General features: G+C 56.6%; 1 protein-coding gene across 6 annotated transcripts in view; it reads right to left on the bottom strand.

The window, feature by feature from the left end:
- NAV1 (neuron navigator 1) overlaps nucleotides 1-20,307 on the bottom strand; it is a 165,169-nt gene that overhangs the window by 134,236 nt on the left and 10,626 nt on the right. For 3 of the 6 annotated variants that reach the window (XM_045536209.1, XM_045536210.1, XM_045536211.1), the window contains exon 3: nucleotides 6,904-7,698. In XM_045536209.1, the coding sequence (XP_045392165.1) occupies nucleotides 6,904-7,698 (795 nt within the window). Of the gene's footprint in view, nucleotides 1-6,903; nucleotides 7,699-20,307 lie in introns of those variants that run through there. The other 3 variants (XM_045536212.1, XM_045536213.1, XM_045536214.1) reach the window with 1 other exon arrangement.

Below are 20,307 nucleotides of genomic sequence, written 5' to 3'. Positions count from 1 at the left end.
GCGGCAGCGAGTACCCCGAGAGTCCCAGAGCGAGGGCTGCCACACAGAAATCAGAAGATGCTGTGGAGAAACCGCCCACTCCAGTGGCCCCAAAATGTATCATTGAGATGTCTAAAATAGATTTCAGGATGGCTCAGGCCAAGGCCTAGCCCCTGCCGTGCCTGGCTGCCTTGCTGAGGTTTGGCTGGAGCTCGCCCCGAGAAGAGTGTTTCAAACAAGCGACGTACAACAGCGCTGGCAGCAAGAGCCTGGGAACCGCCGGAGCCAAAGCTCTTAGGGGCGAACCTGTGACCTGCAGACGGTATGTTCTATGCTCTCCAGAACGGGCCTGAGGGGACCCCCACTAGGACCACATTCTCCCCTAATGGGAGCTTCCCATCCCTGCAGTGTCCCCCTCCACATGCCAAAGGCGTAAGGTCTGGTAAAAAAAAAAAAAAAAAAAAAAAGGTGCTTATAAAAGATGAAAAGCACGAAGCCCCACCCGCTGACACGGCACACACTGCTGCACCCACGCGGGACAGCCACACTGGACATGCCCCTTGGCACAACTCTGTTCCTCCCTCAGTCTCCACTGCGAGATGTAAACAGGTCCTGGGGCATCTTCCCAGTCTGCACCCTGACCTCTGTTGGTCAGAAGCAAGCAGAGACCTGTGTCCATCAAACACGATGGACCCGAACCCAGAAGGCTCTGGTGTCCTGCTTCCTCCTGCGAGGGGCCAGTCCCCAGAAGCAGCAGTGTGGGGGAGGGAGTGGGAGGTGGGGTCTGCTTCCAGGGCTGACCATGCGTTCCATGGGCGCCTGTCAGAGGGAACCTGCCCACGCTGGGCCTGGCCCCCCGGCCCTTCCCGCGCATGAGAGAGAAGGCTGCAGGCTCCCGGGACATCAAACACATCTGGGTAATCCAAACAGGGTGTGTGGGGGGAGGTCAGCCAGCGTAAATGAGAAACATGTGGCGTCCATTTCCCCTCTGCTGGCTGGCTAGCGCGAGGCTTTGGGGAGGAGAGCTTCCTGGCTGGGCCAGGAGAAAACACAGCCAGGTGCTGTGGGTCCCCAGCAGAGTCACTGTGAGATGCAGACATTACCAGCAGGAGGGGGTGGGGTCCAGGTAGGGAGCTGGACTCCACTGGGCCCAGGAATCAGGCTGAACACCTAGCAGATCTTGTTCCAACAGAAAAGACAAATGGAAGAAAAACGAAAACAGGGGCGAAGGGAGAAAAGATGACATGGAGCACGGATAGGTGTCTGACCTCAAATATAAGAAAGGGGATTCTGTGAAAGCTTCGTCTGTAAGGATCTAGGCAGCAAATCTGGATCCACACGGGTGGAAATTTTCAGAAGACAGCATTCTGGCTCAACAGAAAAAAGATCATTCTAATAATGAGTACTTTCCAGGAAAATAAGGTAGTGAGCCCTCTGTCACTAGGAGTGTGTAAACAAAACACCCACCTGCCTATGATGCTATAGAGGGATTAATTTTGGCTTTAGGTGGGTGGCTCTACTAGACAACTTCATTCTGGGGTTCTATGAAATCCCAGGCAAGGGTGAGGGAGGCAGAGCGCTCTGTGCAGAGGAAGGCAGTTCTCTCCCTCTGGCTACTGGGGAGACACTGCAGGGAGCTGCGGGGACAGAACAGCAGGGTGCTGGGACAGAACAGCAGGGTGCTGAGCTGCAGGTATGGACCCTGAGGGCTCTGCTCCACCTGCCAATGTAGCACTGGCTCCCCTTGGAGGCCCTTGCAGCAATCTGCACCTTTGACCCTTAGGGTCAGAGGCTGTGGGGTGTGGATACCCGTGTGCTGCAGAGAAGGGTGAGAGCGGAGGGTAGCAGAAGAGGAAGGCTCTGGTGCTGGCAGCCTGGGGAAGGGGGCAGGTCATAGAGGATGGTGGTTGCCACAGTATCACATTGGGTGGGGTGAGCTGTAAGAACGGGGGCAATAAGAGGGAAGTGTCGGGAAACATCCCAGGATTCCAGGTGACTGGGTCCTGTTACCCATGCAGTCCAGGTCTAGAACGGGCCTGTGGCCTGGGGCTGGAGCCACCAGTGATGGTAGAAGGCATCGCCCTGGCTTGTTTTATGCTTCAGGGAACCAGAGACGCTCTGGGTACTTCTGCCCCATCTGTACCTTCTCCCCAGAACAGGGGACCTGTCCCCAAGACCTGCTCATCCACCCTTGCATCACTCTCAGGAGCAGCGTGGTGGGCCATATGAGGACAGCCTCGGCTGCAGCAATCCGAACAAGGCAATGCCCGAGGGAGAGGAACAGGACGTGGGTGGGGCCCAAGCCTCACCTCGGAAGAAAACACTCTGAACACTGATGGTGGGGAACACGGTGAGGAACACGGTGAGGAACACGGTGAGGAAAGAAATGCTCTCCTCAGTGCTAACCTTGCGAGGGGCAAGGAGGCCTCAGGGCTCAAAGGTGCTGCGCCAGTTCCTTCCCCACACAGGTACACGCTCACCTGCAGCCCCTGCACCTTGCCCGGCCTTTCCTTCAGCCTGGGATCCCACAAGCCTCCAGTGCTGCTGCTGCTGCCGATGCCCAGGGAAAAGGCAGAAGTGAGCTTTGTCCTCACGCTCCTGCTAGGCCTCGGGGCACCCCTGGAGGGAATCGGGAGTGTCTTTGGTGTGGAGCCTCCGACCCAGGGCACGGAGGACCCAGGGCACAGGATGAGCCTCTCCCATCTCCGACCGCTCTGGGCCGAGGCTCTGCAGTCCTTCTTTGGAGAATTCACAGTCTCTCCTCTACCCACCCTGCCCCCCAGTGCACTGAATAAAAAGGGGGGAAAAAGTGTTGGTGGAGACATTTCTCTCCCCCCACTACTCAAAGCATCCCAGAACCATTCTCTGGAGTAACTCCCTCCCACCCACCCCCAAAGCCCCACAGCAACCAACTGGCTTAGAATCGAATAGCTTCCTGCCTTTCTTCCTCATTTCTGCTTGGCCTGCGCTTCTGAGGGCCTAACTGTTGTCATGGCAACGCCTGAGTGGGTCCAGACACCTTCCCGGAGGAAGTGGGACCAGGAACTCCAGGTTCCTAGGTTCTTTTACACCCTGACCCTGGGCAGTCTTAGCTGTCCCACTTTGTCCCCTTTTCCTGGAGGGTTGAAGGGGGAAACCTGAACATCTGGGGAGTTAACAGACTGATTTTGATTTGAGAGCCTCAGGAAGTGGGAAGAGTGTGGTTTGGGATGTTATTGTAGTACAGACAGTCCCTGACTTCCAATTTTTCAACTTTACGATGATGCAAAAGCAATGCACATTCAATAGAAACCGTACTTTGAGTATTCACACAACCATTCTGTTTTTTACTTTCAGTACAGTATTCAATAAATTGCATGAGGCAGTCCACACTTTATTACAAAATAGACCTTGTATTAGATGATTTTGCTCAACTGTAAGCTAATGTAAGCATTCTGAGCACATTTAACACAGGCTGGGCTAAGCAATGATGTTGGATAGGTTAGGTGTATTAAATGCAGTTTTGACTTATGATATTTTCAAGTTATAATGGGTTTATCAGGATGTAACCCCATTATAAGTCAAGGTGCATCTGTATTTAATTGTTCTGTATTAATATAGGCTCTGTTTAAGCCACCTGGGACATTTTCAAGGTCTGATCACCTTAATCTGCATCCTCTTCCCACCCTACAAGGTAAGGATGAGCCATGGGAGGGTCTCTTCCACTCACAAACGGGGAAGTGAGTCCCAGAGGAGATCACAGAGCTTAGAACTTCTGGACAGGGAGCTCAGGAACGCGGCCTCCAGCTTAGCCCCAGACCGGAGCCAAGGGCCTGGCAGCCGTTCACCTGGGAGCCAAACTGCCTGATGTGACCACTGGGCCAGGGTCCAAAGGTATCTGATCCCTGGAACTGGCCCATTCTTCCCTTGGGACCCAGCCTCAGTCTTCAAAGTTTCTAGGGTTCCCCCAGTGGGACCCCAGTTACTTGGCAGCTTCCAAGTTTAGAGAAGAGACAAGGAATCGGCCTAGACCATCTGGGGCTCCAGCTGATTTCTGGGAAGGGGATGATCAGGTTTCAGTTCTTCCCCTTTATTCCAGAAAGGTTCTGATTTGGGGCTTCCTCATTCTCACCCCTGCTCCCTGCCTCAGAAATTGGCTATGGGATGGTACCAGGAAGTGAGAATAACTGTACACCGAGCCTCACAGTGGGACAAACACCCAGTGTCTTCTGCTGCCATCCTGGAACATCAAGGTAGCCATTCTCCTCCCCAGAGGCTCCCTGCTCTGCACCAAGGCCCTGTCCTGATACCTGGAACACCTTCCTGGGCTCTGGGAGGCTGATCCCCTCTGTTGTCCCCTCCCACTTCCCCCAGGCAGTCTGCCCTCCACCCCCACCTTCACACAAGAGAAAAGCTTTGCTTGGAGGGTGCCAGCCCCGCCTCCCCTCCTCACCACCATTTGAGGCCAAGCCCTGCCCTCCTGGGGCCTGAACCAACGCGCCCCTCTGGGTCCTCTCAGCGGGAGACAGTCCAGCAAGCTTGGCAGAGCTTCCACCCCTCCTCCCCCACCGAGAGCTAAGGCCGCAGCCCCTCTGTGGGGTCATCAGGGCAGCTCTGGTGGCCCATGCCCGGCAGACACAGCCCTGGTCGGGCCCCTCATGAGCTGCTGACCCTCCCTCTCTCCATCAGGCCTCCTAGGAAGAGCTGTGACCCAGCACTCAGCAGACACACGCACAATCGCCCTCCCACCATTAACTCAGAGACGACTTTAAGGCCTCTGCATTTCCCGGGCTGGGGAGTGGAGGTGTTCTGTGCTCATCTCCTAGGTTGCCGAAGGTTCTGCCTAAGTGTGCTTTGAGAAGTGTGCACTGCTGAGCTGGAATAAGGACTCAGTTTCTCCCCTCCTGCCCTTCTCCCCACCCCCCAGCCAGCTCAGGACTGTCAGGGTCACTGTGGTTATCACCTCCTGAGAAGCAACTAAGAGGGCTCAGATGGGCAGCCAGCTCCCGGGGCAGTGTGGGGACTTCCAGGTCTGGGGAGGGCCCAGATTAGCTCAGTCATCCCAAACAGGTAAAGCCCTGACCTTGAAAACAAATCCGTGCCCTCTGCTATTCTGTGCCTGACACTCCTCCCCCCTGTCTCTCTCTCAAACACACACACACCCCTCCTCCTACCCTCCTCTCAGTCCCTCAGCAGGCCTCCCCTTTTCAGTTCCTCTCCATCATAGGGGCCGGTTTCACTCTTTCTATAACCCTCCTTAGTGCCTGGAATTTATTTATTTTTTCCTTATTTTCTGCCTTGCCGCATTAGACTGCAAGCTCCTGGAGGACGGGGCCTCTGAACGGCTCAACCCAGCACTGAGCACAGGGGTGGCACAGTCTCTTTGCAGAGTGAGGCTGCCCAGGCGGCTTCTGCACCCATCCACCCACCCATGCCCGCTTTCAGGAGGGGATCCCGGCTTTCAGGAGGGGCTCTCAGAGGGAAAAGGCTGCTCTTCCCTGTTTGCGCTTGTCCAGACTCCTTATTGCCTCTGCAAAGCCCCTCTGCGGCCTGCTACGTGGGGATGGAGGATCGGATCTCAGGAGGTCCAAATCCTTGCTTGCCTCTGGTCAGGGGACCCTTATCCTGGTCCACACTGGAGTCGGGGCCCGGGAAGATTGCAGCAGGCCGAATCCGCCTCCTCCCGCTTCTCTTTCCCTTCTCCAGGGCCGCCAGGCGAGCTCCTCCATCCCCACCCGCCAAGCCCGTCACTCCCGTCACTCGTCACTCGGCCTGCAGACCATCGCTCGGTCCCGCCCCTTCACACGCGCGCGGACACGCCCCTTCCCAGCCCCCCGCGGGCGGGCAGCCTGCCGGGTACCCGGGAAGCTCGGGTCCCTTGGCGCCGGGGGACCCACATCCCAGCCACCGCAACAAGTCCGCGCAGCCACGGCGGCTCGCCCGGGCTCCAGGCCTCGCCGCCCTCCTCCCGTGGCCCCAGCACGACCCGAGCCGGCTCCAGGGCCACGGCAGTCTTGCGGCTGGCTCGTCCCCAACCTAACCCTCTCTTAGGGCAGGGGTTGTCCAGGGAAAGCAAGCGCAGTTCCGGGGCCCGCGCCGGGTTTTTCGCATGGACTCTTCAGACTCCGAGAACAATGGAGCAGCTCTCTGTGCTTCCTCTACCCGAGCAAGCTTTGTTCCTCCCTTCCCGCCCGCTCCGCTCCCATTAGCCAAAGGGCAAAGGCTTCCCGGTCAACACAGAGTCTCGTAGCAAAAGTCCAGACCTTTCCACACGCCCTAAAGACCTGGGGGCCCGGGGGTTGGAGCCAGAGCCAGGGCTAAGGTACGGGGCGCATCCAGATGCTCGCAGCTGGCAGCCCGCCCGCCCCCTGGCCCCAGACGCGTCTCGTTGCCAGAACCCCCACACCCGGGAAATCCGACCCGCGCTCCCACCCGGGATCCACAGAGGAAGTGGAGCCTCAGCTGCGCTCCAGGGCCGACCAGCTCTCACATCTGCTCGCCCACATCTGTCCTCTAGATCCGGGCTGTCACCGGACGCTCCCGAGCGATGCTGGATGCTCTCCTGCCGAGCGCAGACCACACAACTGAGGTCTCCGCCAGCCCCAGATTTTGCCATAATGGAATTGTGGGCTCCAAAAAGGAAGCTAATGGGCTCTATTCCTAAGAACCTATGACCCCCACCCCATTGTCCAGCCTCATCCCAGGCAGGCCAGAGTAGAGCCTGGGCTCCCGCCCGCCAACATCTTTAAGATGCACTTTAGCCATGCGCATCTGGAGGTGGGCCAGCTCTGCACATCTGGGCGCAATGCCCCTCACAACCGGACCCGTGATCAGCACAGCCCACGGGAAGGGGGAAGGGGAGGGGGCTCCGCTTTCCCCACACCTTCCCCAGCAGCTGGCCTGGAGAAAGCCAGGGGCGGGGTGGGGCGGGGCGGCAGGACTTACCCAGCATCTGGCTGAAGAGCAGCTGCTCCAGGTCGCCCAGCACCGTCACCACGAGCTCCGGGTCCACCTTGAGGAAGGCGCGCTCCTCCTGGCCCTTGGCGGAGGGCACGGGCCCGGCGGAGCCCTTCTGCGCCTTGGCCTTGCTGGAGAGCAGCTCATCATCCGATTTGCCGTCGTCGCTCACGGCCGCCTCAGGCGCCTTGCTGAGCGGCTTGACCTCCGCGTAGGGTCCTCGGGGGATCCGGCTCGGCTTCCCCAGGCTGGGCGCAAGCGGAGCCAGGGGGGTCTTGGCGCCGGCGGCCGGGCCGCCCTTGGCCTGGAAAAGCGAGTGCTCCGACTTGGACAGCGTCTTGGACATCAGCGGAGCCTCGCGGCCCTTGGACCCCACCTTGCCCAAGCCCTTAGGCGCCTTGGCCATGTCGTCGCTCCACTCGGGTTCATAGAGCTGCAGCTTTTTCTCGGAGTCTGTGAGGAACGAGAGGTTGGTGAGCGACTTCTGCTTGCGCAGGTTGGAGGCGGGCGGCCCGCCGGGGACACGGCTGTCCACGCTGCCGGACTTGAAGACCTTCAGCTCAGCCGCGCTGGCCTTGGCCATGCCGCCGCCGCCACCGGGCGCCTTGGCGCGCTTGGGCAGCATGCCTTTGCCGTCCGCCGCCGCCGCCTTCCTGCCGGCGCCCCGCGGCTCGTCCGCGCCCTCGTCCCCGCCGCCGCCGCTCAGCTCCTCCTCGGGCTGCGCGCTCTTGACGCCGCTGCCCAGCATTCTGCCCGCGAGGAGCGCATGGACGATCCGCGCGTCTGCAGGCACGGGAGGGGGCGGGGGCGGGAGCGCGGGGAGGAGGAGCGGGGGAGGGGGGAGAGAAAGGACGCAAGAAACCGGGGAAGAAGGGGAGAGGAAGGGGGAGGGAGCGAGGGAGGAGGCAGGCAGGCAAGCCGAGGGGGCAGGGGAAAGAAACGCAGGGAAGGAAGCCGGGAAAAAGGAAAGAGCACGGAAACAGGAGCGACGGGGCGGGGTCGGAGGAAAAGGGGCGGGGCGGGGGAGATACAAATTAAAATTTAAAAATCAATCGAGGGAAGGAGAGAAGCCCCGGCGGCTCGGCGGGCGCCGGGAGGTGCTTGGGTGCGCGGCCCGCCCGCCGTGGGCAGCGCCCTCGCCGCGCCCGCCCGCCCGCCCGCCGGCCGAGCGGAGGCTGCGGGCTGCAGCTCCCGGCGAGGAAGGAGGGAAGGAGAAGGCGGGGAGCAAACAGGCGGAGGGGAGGAGTGTGCGCAAGGGGAGAGGGGGGGAGAGCGTGTGTGTCTATTTCTGGCTCGGGAGGGGGAGGTGTGAGCGTGCGGAGCTAGCGGGGCGGATGAGTGGGGGTGGGTTCTCTGCTACTCGGGGGGCACGGGTGGCCCCCTGCCGCGCCCGGAAGAAAGCGCTGCTGAGATGTGGGGGTGCAGGTAAAAGGGACTGAGAGTGCCGACTGGGGTGAGGGAGGGTGAGTGGGGCTGTGGGGCCTGGGGGAGCTGTTGGGAGGGGGTGGGAAAGTGATACCCAGGTTGCTAGTTCCCCACCCCCCACCCCAAATCACTGTTGGCTTTCCCCCAGGACACTCCCAGTCCCACCCTACTTCAATCTCTGAGGCCCAAGGTTGCCCTCCTGAGCCCAGGAGGTAGGGGATAGGGATAGGACACCCGTGACTTGGAGAGAGAGGGTCCCAGGTTGGGATCAGGAGACTGAGTTCCTTTTCCAATTGACTGCATGACCTTGTCAAAGTCACTGAACCCCTGTCTTCTCTTAGGGTGGTTATAATACCAGCTTCATGAGTAAAAGGGCTTTGGAACTGTAAAGCCCTATGTCAAACCTAGGGAATCAGGAGGAGGCTTAGCACAGGGTCCCTTGTCTGCCAGAGCTAAAGGAGGGCTGGAAAGCAATTTAAAAGATGCTTCCCTAGGCCTTCTCCCTTCCTGCAACCCGGTCCCAGGGGAGAGGGAGAGGGTGGAGGGGGAGCAAACGCCAGATGGAGTAGGCAGCAGTTTGCCCAGGACTACACCTCAGTAGAGGGGACACTGCCTATCCTCCCATGGCCTCTCAGGTCAGGGCCAGGTTGCCTGAGAAAAAAGGCTCTTGGGAGAGATGAGGGACAGGAGAAAGTGGAGGGGAATTCTCTGAAAGCAAGCTTGCTCCCAGGGGGGCAGGCCTCAGATGGAGCCACACACTGAGGACTGTCAATCCCTAAGAACTTTCTGCCAGAATGCGCTAACCATCAGATTCCCCCCTCCAACCTGTCCCCGGATTCCACCTCTCTACCTCCCTTCTGCCTTCCCCTAGAATCTGAGAGCCCTGTGTCTGAGTCTCATGGTTCACTCACTGTCCTAGCACCAGTCATCACAGCCTGCCTGGTGTGAGAGGTATTTGTGTATGTGTCTATCTCCCCCACCAGCACGGGAGTCCTCCCTGTGCAGCACCTTGCATGAAGCAGGTGTTCTAACTGCGTTGGTTAAATGGATGTGGAGGCCTCAGCCTTGTATACTAGTCATGCAAGTCTGTACCTTGCATGACTTCTGGGTCCTGGTGGTACCCCAGGACTCTGCCTTACATGACCCCGGAGCTGGATTGAGAAACCATAAAATCTGCGAGGACAGGGATCTTAGCAGAGAGAACACAGAGTTCTCAAGCAGAGAGGTGCTTGGTCAGAAGCATGGACCCTCAGCTGGGCCTTGGAGATACAAGGAAAGATGGAGATTCTGCCCTCAAGGGGGCCAAATGTCTGGCAGGGAATACAAGACAGACAATACAAGACGTGGGAAAATAATAATCCTGTCCCTGTGAAAAAGCAATGTCACACACACCAACACATTCATCACAGGTAGACAGACATAGGTGTGTGTATTCTAACTGCAGGAATGACAAGAGGCACTGCCTTACGGGAGTAGAGGAAAGGAGTCGGGTGCAGAGATTTGCCAGAAGGTCCTGTGGCAGAGGACAAAGTGCAGCCTGGTCTCAGAGGCCCGTGCCCGGCGCTTAGGAAGCTCAGGGGTAGAAGCAGGGCTTGTGATTCCAGATAGGAAATGACACGCAATGAGGAACTGCTTAAAGGGATGTGAGTGGTGTCATGCGCGAGGCCAATCATGGGATTCCCTCTCTAGGTACACATGAGGCACTCATGCCCAGCTACGCGAGCAAGGGATCAAGCCCCATCTTTGGTGCCAAATCTTTGAGTAAGCACGGCCACGCCCTTCTTCCCCCATCCCCAGGCAAAGCATCATTTCTACACTCCTCCTGCTTACTCATTGGTCATTCTCTAATTTACACAAGATGCCCCTAATTCAGTCACGTGGGAACCTCACCCTTCCTAAAAATAGCTGTTTGAATATCTGAGGATAGCTATTCTCTGATTTACCAGGTTGCAATCATTCTTGCTTACTGTCTCTGTGTCCTCTTCCTGCACGTAAATTCAGCTCCTCCTTAGCCGACACAGAAGAATTAACTGGTCACCATCCTGGCTGCAGAACCTTATTTCCACTGTGGCCCGTTTCACCCGGTGTGCCCTGCTGCGGGCAAGCCTGGTGCTCCCTTCCGTGGTGTGATTTGGCCCCTGGTCTCTGGTACCTGTGTCTGTAGGTTTGCTCCTCTCAAATTCTTTAGAGTTGCTATGGAACACTGTTCCACTTGCGGCTCTGTCCACCTGCACGTCCTTGTCCCTGGATACCCACTGCCCTGGGACTTGACCTTCCTCCCTTCCTGGTTATCTCAGGCCCCTGTGTGAGCCGGGTTTCAGCAGGGTTCTCTCCCCTCTCTTTATTTCTCTTTGTTCCTCTGTACCTTCCCTCGTGGGATATCATATTCCCCAAATCCCAAGTCCTTTTGCTGACTTCAATTAACAGCTCCTGAAAATCTGAGGAGAAAAGAGAGTTGTCCAGGAGAGGCGCAGCCTCCTCCCCACCGTCTATACCTAGTGCTCCACACTCTCTCCTGCATGAAATGCCACCTGTCAGTTTATGAGACGGAAAACACTTTCTGTGCACATCTTGTGAGTTTATTCAGTGCTGATGCCACAGAGTGCCCGTCCTCCCTGCCCACGCAATACTGCTCACCTTCACACTGTCATTCTTTAAAGGGACTTGCCATGGCCAGGTGGTAGTCCCTTTAAATAGTCATCGGGGCTGGGCACAGTGGCTCACACCTGTAATCCTAGCACTCTGGGAGGCTGAGGCAGGAGGATCACCTGAGCCCAGGAATTTGAGGCTATAGTGAGCTATGATGACACCACTGCACTCTACCCAGAGTGACAGAGTGAGACCCTGTCTCGGAAAAAAAAAAAAATGGTCATCGGGCATCCAGGAACTTTCCAGTGCTCCCTAATGCGACCTCTCCCTCTGTCTGGCTGTTTTTTGATTCCTTTCACATCCCCTGAGTTTCCCACTATCCTCTCCTGCAGTGGGAGAGCTCTGCTACCGTGGCAACAGCCATTCCAGCATCAGTTGATAAAGCCAATATGTACAGAGTGTTTTCTCAAGTGATTCCTAAAAAGAGAGGGACCTGTCCTGTCACATTATCCCCAAACCTAGCCCTGAGCCCCTCCCACCCAGCCACTTTCCCCTCTCCCACCCTGCGAGGCTGACAGCCCGTGAACTGTCCGCTGCAGAGAGACCCTGCAGTCAACCATCAACAGAGGCTGTGCGGTGAGGAGGGGCCCAGCTGGGCAGGCAGTGGGTGCCAGTGAGGTCAGGAACCCGGCCAAGGGGATCCTGCCCAGTGTCTAAAGAGGAAGCGGGGGAAGAGGCTGCTTTGGAATCATGAAAGTCCCCAATCCCCAGCTCCCCAAATACCGGCTCATCACCCCACTCCTCTCTGTCTAAAGGCACTGGCCGTTTCTGGGATGGAGATAGGATGAGTGATTGACCACATCTGCTGACCAATAACTTAAAGCAATTTGAGGAATGAAGACACAGGCGTACAGCCAAGGAAAGGCAGGCTGTGTGACTTTACATCCTCACACCCCTGTGATCAGAAACGGATGTATCTGAGGGGGTCTGGGGGGGTTCTGGGGGCTCTGCCTGCTGGGACTGGGTTAGGAGAGCTGGTGGGGGCAGTGGAAGAGAAGAGAGGGTGGGAAGGAGGGCTAGGCTGCCTCCACCCTGCTGACCTTGAAAAGTGACCTTGGAAGAAGGGAGGATCTGAGGAAGGGAGTAGTGGGCAGGTGAGTCCACACCTGGTCCCTCCAGGGCTAAGGGCAGAGCAGGCACTAGGGGAGGCTTTTCTTGGTTTCTGTGCCCACAGTTACGATCTGGAGATCAAGGGGTAGGAACCCGTCCACGTGGCTCTGCAAGCCTAGCCTGCCCACCCTGGGCTAGTGTGGAGCTGTCACCCGCCTAACTGAGTAACAAGCACTTCTTTAAGTTTTCCCTGCTTGGACCCCTAAGAAGTCATCTCTTCATCACCTCCCTAGCAGATTCCAACACCTCTGCCTTTGGGGAGAACTCTCCAACCATTGTTCCCCACTTCCTTCTGCCCTTTTCTCCACCGTGTCATTCCCCCATGTCACTCTACCTATCAGCAGGGTCCCAAAATGTGGGCAAGGCCAGGCCAGAGGTTGCTGCAATCGCCGATGCCCGAGCGCAGTCTTGCCTGCATCTGTCCAGCGAGCCCCCCACCACCTGTGCCTTGCTCAGCACCAGCTGTGGTGGGTGCTGCAGGACACAGCAGGGAACAAACGGACCAAATGCTTGTCCTCGTGGAACTTGCATTCTCATGGGAGGGACAGGCAGTAAATTAGATAGAAACGCTAGCTACTAAAACATGCTAAGAGAAAAAAACAGAGCGAAAAAGAGAATATGAAATATCCAGGGGCAGGGGTTGAACTTTGGCTATGGTGACGGAAGAAGGCTCCACTGAGAAGGTGACATCTGAGTAAAGGTGTGAGGGAGAGAGGGCGCCATCCACGTGGATATCCGGGGGAAGGGATTTCCAGGCAGACGGCACAGGCTGCAGGGGGGGCAGGTCCCTCAGGGAGCATGTGCCCACATTCTCCAAGGAAAGCAAGGAGACCAGTGGGGCTGGAGAGGAAGGAAGGGCGGGGACAGTGGCAGGCGATGAGGTCAGAGGGGTGATGGGAGGCCAGTGCATGGAGGGCCTTTTAGGTCATCACAAGGACTTGGCTGTTTACTCCCGGCTAGATGGGAGCCACTGGCAGGTTCGGGGCAGAGAGTGACATGACCTGGCTTGCTCTTGAAAAGGTCACTTTGGCTGCTGTGTGGGAGCACACTGCCAGGCCCATGGGCAGACGCAGTTGCAATCGTCCAGTGAGAGATGACGGTGGCGTGGGACTGGGTGATGACCGCTGGCAGTGAGAACTGGGCAGGCTCTGGATGTATTTTGAAGCCATTAGAATTGGCTGATCGGCCAGATGTGGGTGCGTGGGGAAGAGAGGGATCAAGACTGTCCCCAAGGATTTTGGCTTGGACAACTCTAAGATGAGACTTGCCATCAATCAGGATGGGGGAGACTTTAGGAGGAGCTGGTTTTGGAGAAAAGACTGGAGCCTTCTCTTCTCCCCAGCCCTTCCTGAGGCCAGTGCACCCCCTCTAGGAAGCCTTCCCTGACGCTCCCCACACGGCCCCTTCCGTGAGTTCCTAACGCCGGGGCCTCATTCATCATCCGCTCACTGGTGCTTCCCAAGGGGCCGTCTTTGGTGGAACTTTTTCTCAGAATTCCGTTGCAGCTCTGGGTGCACAGTGTGCTCTCAGGAATATTTGGTGAATGACGATTGATTAAATGAATGAATGCGTGACTCGGAGCAGATGTGTGGGGGATTGTAAACAGCAGTGACCTCTTAATACCCCGTGGCGAGAAACGGTGCAGCTGGCGTGTGGAATGGAAGCCAGGCTCCCGGGATGATGTCCCAGCACATCTCTCCTCTCCTCTGCAGCCCTGGGCCAGAGGGAGGCCAGCTGGCCCTAGCCGTGCCCCTTTGCGGGAAGCTGCGGTTCTTCAGCAGAATGACCTTGGGGCATGCCGGGCTGAGACCCTCTCCTGCACCCAAATCTCTGGTCTGCTCAGAGGCAGGGGAGGAGTTTTGCTGCACCTCTGGGAGACGGGGCCAAAAGTGGGCAAGGTGTCCTCACCACCTAGGCTCCCTGGCACAGGCTCCCACAGCAGAAGAAAAGAGGACAGTGGACACAGTGGTCCAACACGGATGCTCTGGTGGCTCACACCTCCAGGGCCTCATCCAGGAAGCCCTCCTAGATTGGCCTACTTCCTTCCTACCAGCCCAGCCACCACCTTCGTTTTGCCAGGGCACTGGCAGTTGAGACACTTCTGTGGACCCTGCAGGGCCACAGTTCGCCCTCTCTGGCCCTCGGAGACTCCCTGAGCTCAGGAGCTGGGGAGTTTTCTTCTGAGCCACAGGTCAGGTGTGTGGGCTCAGGGGAGAAATATGTTGCCTTCTCGTCTGCTGGGAAATGAAGCTGAGCAAACTGGAGGCTGGGAGCAGAGCCAGGGGTCACGGGCCTCCGTCTGGCCTCTGGCTCAACCATCTCAGGGGAGCTTTTAGAAGGGTGGAAATGCCAAGAAATTCTTCGCGACAGTCCACATTCCTCAGAGCTCACAGCTGCCTGGACACATCTTCCCTACAACAGGACAGGGACGGAGCAGGGGTTAGCCTGACTGTCATGAGAAAGGACAGGGCAGGGGTGAGGACCTGAGAAGGAAAACAAGTCACCTCTAGCCACACGAGGAAACAGGACCAGAGCCTGAAGCCCAGTGTCCCCAGTGGGAGGAGGGGGCTTCCAGGGCTGGGAGGGGACACAGGCCCTCCCTTCAGAGGCAGGATGCTCTGGCTGTGCAGCCCCAGAGCGAGGAGGGCCTGTGGCTGAGGGCTCCTGAGGGGCCTGCTCCAGACCTGGGAGGCGAGGACAGGAGCTGGTACCCAAAGGACTGGCCCCTCCTTCAGCCATGGGAGTCCCAGCTGGCCCCAGGGCTGGGCAGGTCCAACTTAGGGCTGGGCTGCTGCTCCCAGTTCTACCATGTGTTCTGGCCCCTAGGCTAGAACATGGGACCTCTCTTCCCTGTGACCCTAGGCTAGGACATGGGACCTCTCTTCCCTGTGCCGCTGGGCTCAGCAAGGGAGCCCTGGAGGCATCTAACAGGCACTGGGTTTCTCCTTCCTCTTCTTCTGGGGAGGGGGTCATTGAGACCCCGCCTTCTCCTTTTAAAGCCAGAACTCCATGATCTCCTGCAGGGGAGTGTATCTCTGACTCAGGGACCTAAATGTCCTCCCAGGGAAAGAGGGTTCCCTGCCCCCTGGTATCTGGCAGCCACATACGTGGTGCTCAAGCCACCCTGGCTTTCCCCACCTGGTAAACTTGCCCTCTAATGCTCTCCTCATCCCTGGTCCCGCCTGACCCCACCCCTGCACCTTTGCTTGGCCCTGCCCTTCTGCCTGCCTTTTCTTTAGGAGTTCAAGTCCAGGTCACCTTTCAGGGCCCAGCTTCAGAGCTACCTCTTCCAGGAATCCTTCCCTGACTGCCCATCCCACACTGCTCTTTCCCTTCCCTACCCACTGATTACAGTCACGGGCTACATTGTCACATTCTGCCTGCTTAATCCTAGGGAGACATCCTCTCCCACCAGCTAAATTGTAAGCCCCCTACATAGGACAGTTAGTAGGGGCTCAGTGAGGCCTGTTGCACTGAAGGGCAGGGGACCTTACAGTGACTAAGCACCTCCTATTGCCAGAGACCCTCTTAGACATGTCACACACATTATTTCATAAAACCCTATGAAGCAGAGACGACCATTACCTTCATTTTATAGAGAAATACATTGTCCAAGACCACGTAGCGGCTGCTGGAGGAATCAGAGTCTGCATACAGGTCTGTGTTTGCTCCACACCTTCCTGTAACTTCGTGCTATTACCATGCAGCTGTGCTCTGGGGACTTGCTTAATAATTGCAGGTGATATAATGCAATCAAGAAGTGTAGGCTGGGCACAGTGGCTCACGCCTGTAATCCTAGCACTCTGGGAGGCCAAGGCGGAAGGATCGCTTGAGGTCAGGAGTTTAAGACCAGCTTGAGCAAAAGTGAGACCCCATCTCTACTAAAAATAGAAAATCAGCGGGGCGTCGTGGTGTGTGCCTGTAGTCCCAGCTACTCGGGAGGCCGAGGCAGGAGGATGGCTTGAGCCCAGGAGCTGGAGGTTGCAGTGAGCTATGATGATGCCACTGCACTCTACCCAGGGTGACAGAGTGAGACTCTATCTCAAAAAAGAAAAAGTGTAAAACCCCCGTAACAGGAAAGTCTGGGGTCCTGGCGGAGAAAGAGGGACTGGCTACTGGAAGGGGAATGGAGAAGGGGAAGGAAGGTCCTGCCGGTCCTGCGGAGGAGCTCCTGCAGTCTGCGTGGTCTAGGACCACAGCCACGTTACAACCGGCTCACACAATGCTGGGAGTGAGGCGAGGGTGAAGGATTGTCCTTTGGACAGAGCTGGTGGTCTGTAGCACCACCAGTCCCTTCACGGCTCACTTCCATGACCTCCGTCCTGGGGTCCCAGTCACTTTCAGTGGACTTGACAGTCCCAGCAAGTCTAGGCCCCTCCTAGGGACTTCCCTAATCTCAAGTCTTGGGGATCCTGGGTTCTCTTCTTGACTTGCTGTGCCGCCTTAAGGGAAAACCTACATCCTCTGTACTTCATCTGCCCATGCCGGAGAATCTCTACTCCCTCTGCTCACAGGCTTCTAGCAGGGAAGGGCAGGAGGAGAATACCTAATCTAGGATACTCTGTCTAAAATTGTACTCATTTAAAATCACATCCCTCTGCTCCCCGGGCTAATAAAAAGCTCAGGATAAGAAGTCCAGATGTTTCCCACATGTGCTTTTTCTATATGCTGCCATGGCAACTGTCCCATACACACTGCTGGGGTGGCCATTACATTGGGCCCCAGATGAGCTCTGCACCACCCAGGTACATCACCCTTAGACCAGGACCTGCCCAGATCAGTTGTCATGGCAACCACTGGCCTGCGAGAGGGAACTTCAGGCGGGCGGAGGAAGAAGGTCGTGTGGGCCTGTGGCTCTGCCCACGTGTGGGATGGAGACATCCAGGCTGCTGTGCGGGCATGCGCCCTTCAGTGCGGGCAAACCTGGAGTCCACCCTGACCTGTTCGTGCACAATGGGTTGTTTTAAGGTCATTGAATCGCTATGCAAAGTGGGACCTTAAAGATAATCTTACTCAATGTCCCGCCTTAGGTCATCTGTAATAAATCCTCTCACCTCACTGTGGGCAAAGTAACCCCAAAAACCTGGTGCAGAAAACCTCACAACCCAAACCCGAGGTTGTCTTGCCAACAGAGTGATGACATCACTACCCCAGAACAGAACTTCTGAATCTGGGTTCACAGATTGGCTGCAGGAGGTCCATAGACCCCACAATCAAATATAAACCAAATGTTGTGAATGCGTCCATTTGCCTGGGGGGACATAATGTAATATCAGTCAGGTTCTTAACGAAGTCTTGACTCCAAAAAGCTAAAGACGACCGCATGAGTAAGGAGAAACCTTTGCCCACCTTAACCTGAACCTCCGGGACAGCTGACTTAAGGAGACCTGGTCTTACTCCCCTGGAGCGAACACCATTCCCACTTCGCGGCTGTGCTCGTTTTCTGAGTCGGCACCTCTATGCTTTATTAGGGTTTTTGTTAGGTTTTTAAATGAGGCATTAAACTTCACAGAGGAATGCTGTGGACTCATATTTCAATGAATTTAATAGAATAATCACTGGCAATTACTTGGCATATAAAAATTGCTCTGCAAATGTTAAGAATATTCATTGGTGTGAGGGTGGGAGTTTCAATGCCACGCTGAGAACTTCGGCTTTCACAGGGCGTGACGTCATCACAAGGAGCTTGCCGCCTCTGTGTCCCCTCCTGCCCCCATGCAAAGCCAGATTCCCCAGCGGGAAGGAGGCAGCGAGCTTGCAGTGAGCTAGCTCACGGGGGCAGCTCCTGCCCCTGGGCTCTGAACCTCAGGCTGCTCTCCCTCCACTTCCACCCTGCCTGGAAGTTCTCTTATCTATCTGACCTCAGTCATTCACGCTGCAGAACATTTCCTGCTCCTGCCCTCTGTGGAGGTGGAAGGATTTTCTTGAGAAAAGGGATAACTAAGCGTCTGTCTGCTCTCCCCTCCTCCCCAGGCCTTGTGTGCTCTGGGGTGCAAAGCCCCACACTCGCTGACCCTTCCTGGGTCCCGACCTCTAATTATCTGTAGCTCCCTCTGAAGCCGAGGACTCCCACCACCCCCACCACCCAGGAGCCAAACAGAGGAAGGTAGGTTTTTGATTCCTTCACCCTTTTAAAGGAGGCATATTGTGACTGGGGGTGATTCTCAGCACTTAATCTCTCTGGCTATTGTGTCTGTTTCAAATGCCGGTCCCCAGAGCTGCTTCTGTGTCAGCCTGCTGGGCAGCCTCACAGTGAGGAGTCTCTCAGCGGGGTCCCTAATCCTCTTACGAAGGGGGTGGGGTGATGGGGGACGATACAGTCCAATTTCTGTCCTTTCAGTGGTGCCGGAGGGAGGAACTGTGGCCTTGACCGCGACTGGCCTTGGAGCCAGCGCTCCTTGAGATAAACCCTCTACAGGATCTCCCAGAGAGACCCGTGCTCAGAGGTCGTGAGGGCTGGCCAACCTTTGCCCAGGCACGGGGCAAAGACCTGAGAAGTTAGGTCGTTAGGGCCGCACTCGAGGCGAGGCTTGGCTGGATTGGCCGGGGAGGCAGGGAGGCAGCAGTGGCGGAAGTTTAGCACCTAGTTCCGCCCCCCGTGGCTGAAGTTCCAACTGCTCCGCAGCTCCGTATAACTAGCCCTGACGTCGTGTGGGGCAGTCTGATCTGGAGAGATTCCTGGGACCCACACCAGCTCTCCCTAAGTACCCTTTTCTTCAGGACATTCCGTGGCCCATAGGCACACGCGGAACTAAACAAGGGGTTGGGGTTTCCTAGGAAGAACTGACAGCTCATGTCAGTTGGAGAATTGAATCTCCAAAACCTGCCAGGAGGAAGCCAATTCCAGGATAGACAGGCACTGTGCGGAAGGGGTAATTCTCTAGGAAAACCACAGGGGAAAGCTTACTTTTATCTACTCAAGCACTGGGGCAGGTGGGTGGCCAGACTGCATTGTTTGTAGTCCCAGGCGGTGTCATGAAGCCAGAGCTCTGCTCCTGCGCTTTGGGGAGGGAGACATGGTCCCGGGCTGGGGCTTCTCCCAGGCCACCACACAGACCACGTACATCTGTGTCGGGTGCACACACTGCACAGTTCCAGACTGTATCGTAAGCCCCTCAAGGGCAAAGGTATTGCCTGTCTTGTCCATAAATGTATCCCAAGCTTCTAGAATAGCACCTCGCACATAGTAAGTGCTTAATAAAAATCTGGCAACTAGATACGAATTCCCTCTGGAGTTGGGCAAGACAGAGGCCCTGGTTTACTCAGTGCAGCAGGAAACAAGGAAGCTAGGCCCTGCCAACACTATGTATTTTGAGCACTCACGGTTGCAAAAACCATGTAGAACCACTCACACACCTTCTACGGTGGGAGCAGGTTGGGGAGGGCCTGGGCCATGGGCAGCCCTGAGGAAGCAGAGCTCCAGCCTGTCCAGCCCCTGCTATTCTTGACACTCTACCAAAATGGCTCCTCCTGGATGACATTCACTGCCTGGAAATGAGTCCCCTCCCCAGCCAAGTGCTGTCTCGAGCAGTCACTCGTGTCCTCCCTTCTCCAAAGGAAGAGAATCCAGATCCCTGCAGTTTCTGTTTCACACTCCGCCAGCAGGTACCTCAGATGACCTTGCTTCTCTGGCCTCCTCCTTCATGGCTCGTTCCTCCCAAAGGCAGGCTCTGCCACACCTGTCGTCCCCCTGCCTCGCTCAGCCTCCCTGGGCACCCCCAGACTGGAGACATCTTGCCCTCCGGTGAGCTCATGGCATGTATGGCTAAGAGCGTCACCTCGGATGGCCGGCCGCCTGGATTCAAATTCTGGCTGGGCCACCTTGGGCAAGTCACTAAACCTCTCTGTGCCACAGTTCCCTCGTCTGTGAAGTGGGTGCGATCACAGTAGCACTCTCCTTAATAATAAGTAATACCACACATGTATTAAGCAGTTACTACGTACCAGGCATTCTTCTAAGCATTTTACCTATATCGATGCATTTCAAGTACCGTTATCATTCCCATTACAACCAAGGAAACGGAGGCACAGAGAGACTAAATGACTCACCCAAGGCTGCACAGCTAGCAAGTGAGGAAGCTGCGATGCAAGGAGGAAGCTGGGCTCCAGCCCTCATCCAGTCAGAAGATCACAGGTGCTTATGACAAAGCCCGGTTCACAGTAAGGGTCAGCTGCTGCTATTAGTGTCATTAGGCCCTCCCAGCCCAG

The sequence above is a fragment of the Lemur catta genome, chromosome 23, assembly GCF_020740605.2.
Source record: "Lemur catta isolate mLemCat1 chromosome 23, mLemCat1.pri, whole genome shotgun sequence".
Taxonomy (NCBI): domain Eukaryota; kingdom Metazoa; phylum Chordata; class Mammalia; order Primates; family Lemuridae; genus Lemur; species Lemur catta.
The sequence above is the reverse complement of the archived record's forward strand: the minus strand, read 5'-3'. Positions and strand labels throughout refer to the sequence as shown.